The sequence below is a fragment of the Lissotriton helveticus genome, chromosome 4_2 (assembly GCF_964261635.1).
Source record: "Lissotriton helveticus chromosome 4_2, aLisHel1.1, whole genome shotgun sequence".
In the NCBI taxonomy this organism is placed as follows: Eukaryota; Metazoa; Chordata; class Amphibia; order Caudata; family Salamandridae; genus Lissotriton; species Lissotriton helveticus.
This window is the reverse complement of record NC_136064.1, coordinates 120,886,178-120,897,823: the sequence shown is the minus strand read 5'-3', so window position 1 is coordinate 120,897,823 and position 11,646 is coordinate 120,886,178. Positions and strand designations below refer to the sequence as shown.

The 11,646-nt window shown below is 39.9% G+C and overlaps 1 protein-coding gene across 1 annotated transcript in view; it reads right to left on the bottom strand.

The window, feature by feature from the left end:
* Positions 1-1,217: 1,217 nt before the first annotated feature.
* Positions 1,218-11,646, bottom strand: part of LOC144752083 (nicotinamide N-methyltransferase-like) — a 112,470-nt gene continuing 102,041 nt past the window's right edge. The window contains exon 3 of the mRNA XM_078640033.1: positions 1,218-1,845. Within this exon, the coding sequence (XP_078496159.1) occupies positions 1,407-1,845 (439 nt within the window). The 3' untranslated portion in view covers positions 1,218-1,406. The remainder of the gene's footprint in view (positions 1,846-11,646) is intronic.

Below are 11,646 nucleotides of genomic sequence, written 5' to 3'. Positions count from 1 at the left end.
CATCAACTTTTTCTTTTGCATATGTCGCCCTAAGTGGAAAGGGTATGCCCAGACGTGGGTCCCATGCTCACCACACCACTGGATTCAATCTAGCCTGGCTGATGAAGGGTGATGCCCTGAAACCTGTCCCAGGATGCTTGTTTCCGGTCCAGGAAGGACCTGGCTTGGCAGTTCGGGCTGGACTGTTCCCACAAGGAACAGGGTCAAGACTGATTTGCATATTGCAGGGTCCAAACTGGGGTTGTGTTGTGAGCAAAAGAATGTTTTATTTAACACAGATCCTTTTGACTGGGGGTGAATGTGTGCATTGTCAGCATTCTGTACATCAACTGTTTCTTTTGCATTTATCACCTTAAGTGGGAAGGGTATGCCCAGACGTCAGTCCCGTGATCACCACACCACTGCATTAATGATAGCCTGGCTGATAAAGGGTGATGCCCTGAAACCGGTCTAAGGATGATTGTTTCTGGCCCAGGGAGGACCTGGCTTGGCAGTTCGGGCTGGGCTGTTCCCACAAGGAATATGGCCTAGACTGATTGGCATATGGCTGGGTCCAAACTGGGGTGGTGTGGTGAGCAAAGAAATTATGGATTTAACCCAGATCATTGCGACTGGGGGTGAATGTTTGCATTGTCAGCATTCCGTCCATCAACTGTTTATTTTGCATATTTCGCCCTAAGAGGGAAGAGTATGCCCATACGTGGGTCCCGTGCTCACCACACCACTGGGTTCAAGCTAGCCTGGCTGATAAAGGGTGATGCCCTGAAAGCAGTCCAAGGATGCTTGTTTACGGTTCAATGAGGACCTGGCTCGGCAGTTCAGGTAGGACTGTTCCCTCAAGAAACAGGGTCAAGACTGAATTGTATATGGCTGAGTCCAATCTGGGGTGGGGTGGTGAGCAAAAGAATGATGGATTGAACCCAGATCCTCTTGACCGGGGTGAATGTTTGCACTGTCAGCATTCCGTTCATCAACTGTTTCTTTTGCATGTGAGAATGTGATTATGCATGGAATGTTAGTATTTGTGTGCAGGGTGAATCTTGCAGGGTAATTATAGATGGAGGAGAAAAAGGAGGACTAACAGAACCTACCAGGATATCACAGAAACCTAAAAGCCTAACATGGAGCACAAAACCCTCTTCTATCTGGGTGGCGACAGAAGATTATGTTATAATCACTTTGTCATCCAAACACAATAAAGAAAGTTGTGTGAGGGAAGCAAACGTTCATCATGACTCATTTTATTTATCAACTAATATGCTTATTCTTTATTGTTTCGCAACATTGCATGTTTGGCTTGGTAGAACACTTGCAGTTTCCAGGTAGTAATCATAAATCTTGAATTATACTGGAGGGTCAAGGGCTGTGATGCTGCCTTGTCCCTCACGGTTCCCTTAGTACTGCATTTATATGTCAGAAGACATCTCTCTTTCTTTACGAGCTTTTAAAATACAAAAAGCAGTATAATCTGAAATGTCATATAACTTGTTGAGTTGCCGAGGACAAATGTGAAGGTCCACAACAACATAACCGGCCTCGATGACAGCACTCCTCACAAACTCGTCATCGAGGTACAAATGGGGACACTTAACGGTGCCAGCCATGAAGTATGTGCATCCGAGGGCGATGCTCATTATCAGATGCCCCCCAGTTTTCAACAGTGAGCATATATTTTTCAGGGCACCGCAGAAGGTCTTCTTGTCTGTCACAAAGAGCTCCATGCAGTGTGTGAGCAGCAGACAGTCAGCCTGGGGCAGGCTTATGGGTGACAACGGGGCACTGCTCAAGACATCACACTTGAGAACTCGCTTGGCTTTTTTGCGGAATATGTTTAGTTTCTCATCACTAAAAATGGAAACATATAAAAAGAACAGCATGATTAGGTGTGAGAGATAAAAGAAAACAATCTTGTTATTATTTACACATAACAGTAAATAATGACAACTAATTTGCATCCCACCCATCTGGTAACCACATCCATGATCAGGACGGCTACCAGCTGTCAAGAGTCATGGTAGTCATGTGCTCATGACAGCTGGGAGCCGTCCGAATGTTGCTGCTCTAACCACGCTTGATTAATTCCCCGTCTGTATGGGTGAATTAATCAGTTGCCGGAGTTTGGATGGCTCCCGGACATCATGAGCACATGGCAACCATGATTTATGACAGCCAGGAGCCGCCCTGGGTACCCGAGCGCCACGCCCAGCCCCGCCACCCCTCGCAACAAAGCGGAATTTGACTCACGGCGAAAGGGTTAACAATCTGTGGTACACAAACTAAAGGCCAATAACTGTTGATTCTTCCCTCAGTTGTTCTTTATTCAACACAATGATGTCACGTTTGACTTTTGAGTATATTTCAACCTGGATGTATTTGAGAAAGACATATTTTGTTTTTTTTGTTAAGATAACCCGACGTCTTTTTGTATTTGCTTTAATGTGGATTCATGATAAAGCTTTAGGAGATGTTGCAACACGGGACATTAACCAAGTAGGCTAAATAATAGGTTTTGCCATTGGTGCAGTGGGATCAGTGTGTAATGGACACTAGGCTAATGTGCAAGGTGCAAGTCCTAAAAAACGAAGTGGTGGGAGAAACCAAGCTAGTCATCACTGCATGTGACAATGGCAGGAGGTGGCATCACAACCCATGACTTCAAAGAAAGTGACATTACAAGAAGAGACACCATATAATAAGACCTCAGGAATATGTTTAGCAGGTCCACCATGAGTACATTTGAGACTTAATAAAACTTAACAAATTAAACCTGTTTAGTACTTCAGTCAGTGATTTGAGTTCCCTGTCTGAAGAAATGAACAGCTCAAATTTGGGTGAAGTTTGGTGTCTGACTAACTACAGTAGTCAAGCCTTCTGAGTGCTACGAGCTGGGTATGCCAAACTTGGCAACAAGAGCAAAGCATAGTCCATGCGCTGCATTAAAAATACTAGAACCTGCAACTGTGAATGTCTTAAATATAACATGTGTTACTCTACCCAAAATACCAACTTTATATATGCTGAAAAAAATTAGCACACTTTAAACTTTATAAAAAAATATAAGTTGCGCATTGCAGTTGGTATTCTGGTCATGGCAAACAATAGTCCCTCTGAAAGATACAGTTAGAATTGGATATTTTGCACATACAGGCATTCTGTACCATGCTATATCACCATAAGCTTTTTAGTAACTAAAGAGACCTTAAAAAAATACTGCATATGAGGTATTTTTTGTTGTGATGGGCAGGAGGAGCCACCTTCCAGACTGAGTGTCATACACATGGCGATGAGCACTCAGCCATCTGTCAACACAAGGATTACAAAGAGGCAGAGGAGGGCCCATGAGATCTATGAACATTCGTGAAGAATGACGTACAAAACCAAGACAGATTTGTAAGGGTAACAGGATCAAATTCTTTGTGAGAGGATATCTTTCTTAGACACTTGTAGTCACTGGTAATGTGTTTATGGCCCTCAAAATAGGTTGCATTTGTTCTGTTTTCTCATTTCACCGTTGTCAATAGACTCTTTGAAACTTTCTTATGTGAGTTTATAAATAAAATAGAATCTCCTACATAGGTCTTTACACTAGCACAAACTATACATAATTAGAATTAGTCTCTCATTCATTTCTTCGAGGGTCCTGCTAGGAGGGTGTTTCTGCAGACAGTAGTGTAGCCATGGTTCTAAAGCACTTGTCTAGCATACATAAATTGTCCATGTATGCTCTGTGGGTGCGGCTCCTTCAGCTTTAATCACACAGCATTAAATGTCCTAAGAAAAAGTAGTAAAAGATGACAAAAACAACATGTCTGCATCCAAGAATCAAGTGGTCACCATCAGTTAAGGAACAATATAAAGGCCTAACTATATATAAGGTAAAATATTGAACAGAATGGTGAACTGATTAACTAGTCAACTGTGTTAGCTTAAAGTTGACTACTGCAGAGACCTCTGTGTAGCATGCAGATCTGTTTGAATCGTAGCCACACCGCGTTAGAGTTTCACCATTGTGGAAAACTGATGTAATTATAACCACTGAGATGAATTAGGAACATATAAAGTCATGAGACAGGTTTAAAGATGGGAGTGAGATCCTAGTAACTGCAAAAAACAGCGCTGAACCTTGTCAGACAGTTCAGTTTCCAAAGCATGGGTATGAAGTGAGATCCATCTTTGCAATGTTTGGACACCATCCAGTGTGCTTGAAGAGACTGTGAAATGAACCCTGAAGACAATGGACAAGAAGTATAAAAGCAAACCCTCTTGATTTAGGCAGAAGACTCAACACTTTTGTAAGCCACCCACAAAACAATGTTGCTTTTTGTCATTGTAAGTCTTCCTTTACTCACGGATTGAACAAGCTAACTCTACCGCCAGCCTTCTCCAGAAGGCATACTATACCATGTGCAGCACATTTCCATCCAGATGTGACTGCAATAGCTGACTGCTCTCCAGAGGTAACACTTTTCTCCTATGTGACAAATGATTACTCAGCCCTACTCCCACCTTTTAATGTGTCTGTTGTAGGAGTGTGTACTCATTTTAGGAGATTGGGTCTCATTGTTAACAAAACAGTCCATGACACAAAGCAAGTAAGAAAGAGAGAAAAGGGAATTGAAAAAAAATCTTGCAGGAATAGGCAAGTGTAGGGTAGAGAATGAAAACTGTTATGCAAATCCTTCATTCAGCAATGGCACCCTAAGAAACAATTTAGGGCTCTGCATTTATGTTTTGACAAATACCACACTTTCCCCCATAAATTCAGTAGCAGGTATCTCTCATGTTCTTATTGTTGGCAGAACTATTTGTAAACCATCCTCATATTCACCAGCACAATCGGACAGCTCACCTGGGAATCAGTAATACCTGAATAGTCACATTAAGAATGAACCATAATGCTCACAGTAAGAAGGTTCAGCTCAACATCAAATTAAGTGTAAGCCACCCAGTATCCAAGGATGAGAAGGAAATGGTGATAAAGTTAATTCACAAGAAAAGGACACATGTAATTCTAATCCCAATTAGCACTTTCCGGAAAATATTGGCACTCTTTAAGGAATATTGCTAGTTTCCACAGCAAAACCACACAAGTGGGGAGATTATGCTTGCTAAAAAGAACTTTGCACATTGTGTAACACTGACAACATGGTGCACTGAAGAAGGCCCACTTGACCTACTTGTTTACAGTATCACTGACCTTTGGGCTCGCATATTCACTGTAACCTCATTCTGAAGGAGCCAGCCCTTTGTAAGCACACATTGTTGTAAATTGACAGCAATGGGTTAGAATTATCAGAAGCCATCTTGTAATTAGAAGTTATATTATCCGCTTTGTGAAAGCCATTTTGTATTTCTGGCAGCCATTTTGTTTTCCATGTGCTTGCCATGTGCTCTGTCTTACCTTTCTGTTAACTGCTCTTGTAGTCTGCCTAGAGACAAACTATGTTTAGCATCTTCCACCTTCGCACATACTCAGAAGGGCCTAGCTAGTAGAATACGCCTGCTTCTCTAGTATAACTGTCAGGCAATTTTTGCTGCTGTATGGAGAAGTAACTCTCCTCCCACTTTGTGGAGCAAGCAGATCTTGTATGCCCATCTTAGTCATTTTTGCATGCTTACATGTGTCAGGACTGGTCCTTGGTTTTATGCTTACTATGTAACCCTAAGCATATATAAAGCCCCAGTTTTCTGTACTCCTTAGACTGCCTCATTCAGTTGCTAAGGCTTCTGTGTGAGCTAGTCTCACTCATTTGAGGTTATTAAAAATGTTCTTTCATATTTCAGCTTCTCTGCCAATTTCTTCTTTGTGAATTTAAAAGGGCTAAGTATCAGTGGGACCCATGAGAAGTTTTCTTTGTTCAACAGAATGGCGCTCCAACGTGGACCACATCAGAGAAGTGGCTATCTAAGGGAGTAATCTTGTCAGGAGACAGCAATCTACTGAGGAAGACAGCACAGGACTCTACTAAGAAGGTACTGCGATTCTGGGGATTCTCTGTTTCTGCAGCCCAGTATATTTCTTGTCTTCCTGATTTTGATCCTCCACATGATGTCACCCCTGACTGAGAAAATTTTTGGCGTGAGTATTTAAAAAAAAAGACTGTTAGGTCATTCAGAACTTGGCAGTTAGAATTTGGACAACCATTTCTTTGGTAAGAGTCGTTCTACGGCTCTTACTGTTGGTTTGATGCCTTGGATTGTTGAGGTTGTTTAGTAACACTTACTGTGGCTTAGATTTGTATTGGCCAACTTTGGATTTGTATGGGATAGATATGTAAATTGCAATTTATGTAGGCAGGTAATGAGGAGATTTTTCTCTGTTTGACTTTGAACGGCGCAACGTATGAGGAGTTCCTTAAGCGTTACTTTGATTATATAATATTTGCATATTCTGCAATATTTTTGGCATACCTGTTTCAAGCAAACATCTAAGAATTTGTTGCTTTTTGGAGGTACCATAGTGAGATGTGAATTAAATTAACCGGCTCCCTTGAGGGAATAGCTAGATAGGTTTATGTATAAAAACATATTTCTTCCTTGGTGATTCTGTATCGCCAGGGAATTAAAATATGGATCTTTTTCTGCGCAATTTTATGAATGGAGATATGCAGAGCAATTTTTTGTTGTTCTGCCAGCCAAAGCTAGTGAATTGAGTATATTTTGGCTTCTTGGAAATTAAAGTTTGTTGGGCTGTTTTTGCAGTCTTTTGGAATACTAATGAGAAGCGCTTCATGTAAATATGACTTACAACTAGTATTTACAAATGGTTTGGTTTAAGTACAGTCTGTGGGCTGTCCTTTGTTTCTGTCTTAAGTGTTGATCTGTGGGTTAAATGTGTGTTTAAATGTGTATGTGGGGCGCAGTTTTACATTGCAAATTCTGTAAGTAAATAGCGATTTGCGCTATTTATGAAATAATGGCTATTAAGCGCCCTGTATTATGTGTCTGCTGTAACCTAGGATTTAGACTGCCCCGCTCTCTCCCCCTCCCTCCACCTGTCAGATGGTACGGTCTTCGAACCTTGGAAGTGAAGGCTGTAATAGAATGTTGTACGTTGCCTGACCAGGGCTCTGACAAGTTGGGGGCATCGTTTACTGCTAACTGGTTTAATAAATCTACTTCCAGTTACACCGTGTGGACCCTTACTACAACATTTTGTGGCAACGAGTATGGGATACGAACCCACACGTGCAAAGCACCATGAGGGCCACTTGGGTCGCAGCCTCAGCAAAGCAAAATTACGGTTGGAATATTGGTTTCCAGCAATGGATCGTGACATGGAGGACAAAGTTCGTGATTGCTATGCGTGTAGTCTAAGCGACAAGTCAAAAGTAACAATGCGCGCACCCTTGAGCCCGGTAGAGGTTCCCAATGCACCCTGGGACAAGCTGGGTTTTGACATAGCGGGCCCTATTCAAGAGAAAGGTCCCCAGGATTGGTATTTGTTGGTGTTAATTGATTATTACACCAATTGGATAATACACAAGGTGGTACACAATGTGAATACGAAGTCCCTCATATATTTCTTGAGGGAGGTGTTTTCTAGAGAAGGAATTCCATCCACGATGGTAACGGACAATGGCGTACAATTGGTCTCAGAAGAGATGAAAGAGTTCCTAAATGACTCCTCCATTACCCACATCCGCACACCTTTATATTGTCCATAAGCTAATGGGAAAGTGGAGAGAGCTAACCGCATGTTGAAAGAATGCATACAACTGGCCAGCAAGTCGGGGCAAAACGTAGAAGAAGCTATCCGGGACATGCTATGGGCGTACCACACCACGCCCAATTCAACAAAGGGGCATTCACCATTCGAGCTGCTGAGAGGAAGGAAAGCTGGATCGAAGTTATCTCCAAATTGGATGGAAAGGAAGTTCGCAGGGGAGATAGATCAGGAAGAAACTAGGAAGAAAATCGAATGGAAGCAGAATAGGTACAAGGAATGGTACAACAAGAAGTGGGATGCAAAGGAAAGGGACCTCAAACAGGGACAAAGTGTTTACATCAGGAAGCCGGAGAAACTTGACAAAAGTGGGGACAAGTTCTATGCCCCTAGAAAAATCAAGGAAGTGAAGAAAAATGTGGTTGTCCTGGAAGATGGGAAAATGTGGAGTCAGGACCAGGTTGTACCCGCCACAGGAGGAAACATCAGATCAGGGGAAGACAAGTCACAGGTATATGGCATCAGAAAGGATGAGGGGCAGAGTAGGAAAAACTGTAGACAAAGAATATCTCCGCATTGGCACAGACAGTATAACATGACAGGATAGGTTTTTGGTTGTTATCTTTTCTGTATTACGTGTAGGTATGTTGGTCTTCTGCGCAAGACCTCGTATTACTGTGTTTTTTTGCCCAATTTTTGGCTCCAATCTCTTCCCCCTTTTCTTCTCTCTTAACCTACACCCCTTCTCCTCCCTCTCACTCTCCTTGCCTCGCACCACCCTGTTTTCCCTAGGGGGGATGATGTGTTGTAACCTAGGATTTAGACTGCCACGCTCTCTCCCTCTCTCCCCCCCCTCCCTCCACCTGTCAGATGGTGCGGTCTTCAAACCTTGGAAGTGAAGGCTGTAATAGAATGTTGTACGGTGCCTGACCAGGGCTCAGACAAGTTGGGGGCATCGTTTGGACCCTTATTACAACAGTGTCCTGAGTGTCAAACCCTTTCTGTACAAGTCTGGAATGAGCTCAATGTGTGTGTTTGTGGTTTTTCTTGTCTCTAGTCTGTCAAAATGTCATTTAATTAATATTAAATAAAAATTAAATACAAATCCAGAAATGAACCATATGATATACTAAATAAATTATATGTACTATTTAAATTATAGAGTAAGCAATTTTGCACATTTACAAACTGCCAATGCCTAAAAGATAAAATTATAATTCTCATTCAATAGGAATAAAAAAAGGTCCCAAAAAAGAAATTGTGTGTTTTGCAATAAATAAAATTACAGCATTTTTCTTAGATACATTATGTTAGATATAAACAGGCAAACGCATCATCTGAGTAACATTGGATGTTGTTGGAACTAAAACACATATTATAGAACATGCATTGAAATGCTTCAGTTTTAAATAGACTGTCCCCAAGCTTACAATTCAACACTAAGAAAAGCTTTCCTCAGCTGTGTTTTTACTGCCGCTAAGCAAGCAGCTGTTGTTTTGATTGTAGGACACGGAGAAACAGGAATGTTGGCTAAGCCAGGACTTTGTCAGTTAAACACAGGGTGAAATTCTGCATTTCAGACTGCTGTTTTAAAAAAAGGTTACAAAAACAAGGTTCATTATTTTGTATAACAGGAAAACATTTCAATTAAGGATTTCCTTTCTTAAAGCTTTTTTTATAAGCATATTTGTGGTTCTGATGCTAAATAAGAATTTAGGCTTCTGTGCTTAGGCAAGGGATGCAGCTTGCTTTTCCTATGTGGAATTATCAAAAATGATTGGTTTAATTAAAAAAAAGATATATTAATTATGGAAAAAAATATTTTTTAAAGTGCTTTTAAATTCATTTTTTAATATTTATAAAGCGTAATACTCATACTGTGACCTCCTAGTATCCAAATTAAATTGAAGTTGTGTCGTACCGCATAATGAGGAAATTTGCATGTGAACTATCACTCTGCAAAGGCGTAAAAAACTCATTTTTATAAAGGTATATGTGTTTATTTTCATTTTTTATCTCCTGGGCTATGTAATGAACATTCTGATAATGAATATTATGCAAAAAAAATAGGATATTCAATTTTAATTGCCCCAAATATCAAAGTCGAAATTGGGTAAAATGCACTATTTAAACAGCATTTTTTTCATTTAGAGTAGCTTTTAAAGTGCATACCTTTAGGTATTAACAAATAGCTGACCTTTATATTGCTGCAAAAGTATACTGCACACAGCTTATAATTGAAAAAATGTATAAAAAACCAGCAGAAGTTATTCTTTTAACTACAAACAGGGGGATTAGTGCTAGCCAGAATAGGACAGCTGGGAAGAGTTAAATGTCAGCTCTATATTTAGAAGCCTGGCAGGGCTCCCAGATCAAGGGCTGTGTTGCAATTTTGACCTCTGCAATGTTTTACCTTTTTCTTTTTGGCAAAAAACGAGCACTTTATGCATTCATGTGATAGACAATGATATAATGGTATATGTGAATTTTGATTAACAGATAAGCTTTGCCATATTTATACAGCACTAATGCTTAAAAGCTGAGGCAATGCATTTGCTAAAAGGATTGGGTTTGGGTATTCATATTTTTTTTTACCTCCTCAAAAGTGCTATGTACCTCCTATAACTTTGTTAATGGCCAGATGCTACAAATAGGGGTTGATAGTGTTGACAGAAGTGAAACCTGTTTCAGGTTTCCTACTGTCAAAATGAGGGAAGGAGGCTATCTCCTCTACAAATTAAGGCTAGGTAATATGTATGTTGCTCTTTCTTTTTCTCACTTTTTTTTAGCCTGTCGTAATCTGTCTGTGAAATAGCAAAGAGACATTTAATTGACTATTCAGTAATACTGTTTTAAACATTGTTAGCATTAATAAAATAAATTAAAATATATGTTTTATTACTGCTTATCCTGTTTGATGAAATTATGGCAAGATCAGTAGTCTAGATTGTTGTTCCCTTATTATCTTTAAGGGGAATTAGATGTGGGTGGTGTTGTTCTGCAAGTCTTAGGTGATAACACCATTATTGTAGTTTTGCAAGGGCATTGCTAAATTTTTGTATTACCTAGTCCATGTAAATAAACTGACAGTCCTTATTAGAGCTGATGTTGCTTAGTCTGGATCATGAAAAGTAGAACGTAGGGAATATGTCCATGTGATCCTTAGAAAAAAATGTTTTGAATAAAATGTTGTTTTATAGATAAGAACCCTGTTAAATTAGCAGTTTTAGATTTTCCTGCTGCTCCTATAACATGAGAGCATGGTCCTAAAGCGTACAATGTAGGTATAGCCCACAAATCTGTCACACCTATCTCAGTTCTGAGCACTGAAGTTGACTACGATTGTAATCATTTACATGTAGGAGTAAGGGTAAGATGTGTTAGCATTTCTCTGCATTTTATGTTGGGTTGTAGACCTTGTATACCCTGTAAAGCACTCTGATACCATCACGGGTCAAGCTTGCGCTCTATAAGACACTAATATTAATAAATAAATAAATAAATAAATAAATAAGAAGAATCATTTTAGAAGTGTCTGCAGTCCTGTTCAAGTAATGTAAATTTTATGAGCAAAAATGTAGAACATTTCCTTTTTTTTTCAATCAATCAACAAAGCTTTATTTCGATATGCGATATCATAAAAGCACATTTACAAAATTTCATATAAAAACCTTTTCGTTACAATAAATAGTTAAAAATATATTAAACTTTAACTGCTTTGTGAATATATGAATTCTTATTTTTTTATTTTTTTTAAAACAATTAGTTGTACAAATTCATCATACAGCCTTCAACCTGATCAGCCAAGCCCAGCTTAGAAATGTAGCCACCCCGCACATAAGGTTGTGCTAGCATCAGCCTTAAGTATTCTAAGTGCGACAGAGTGGTCCCTGGTTTCAAGCGGCAGGCACACTGGTTTGAGCCATTTCAATCTAGGCTTTGCATATGCTGGACATACAAAGAAAAAGTGAGGAATGCTT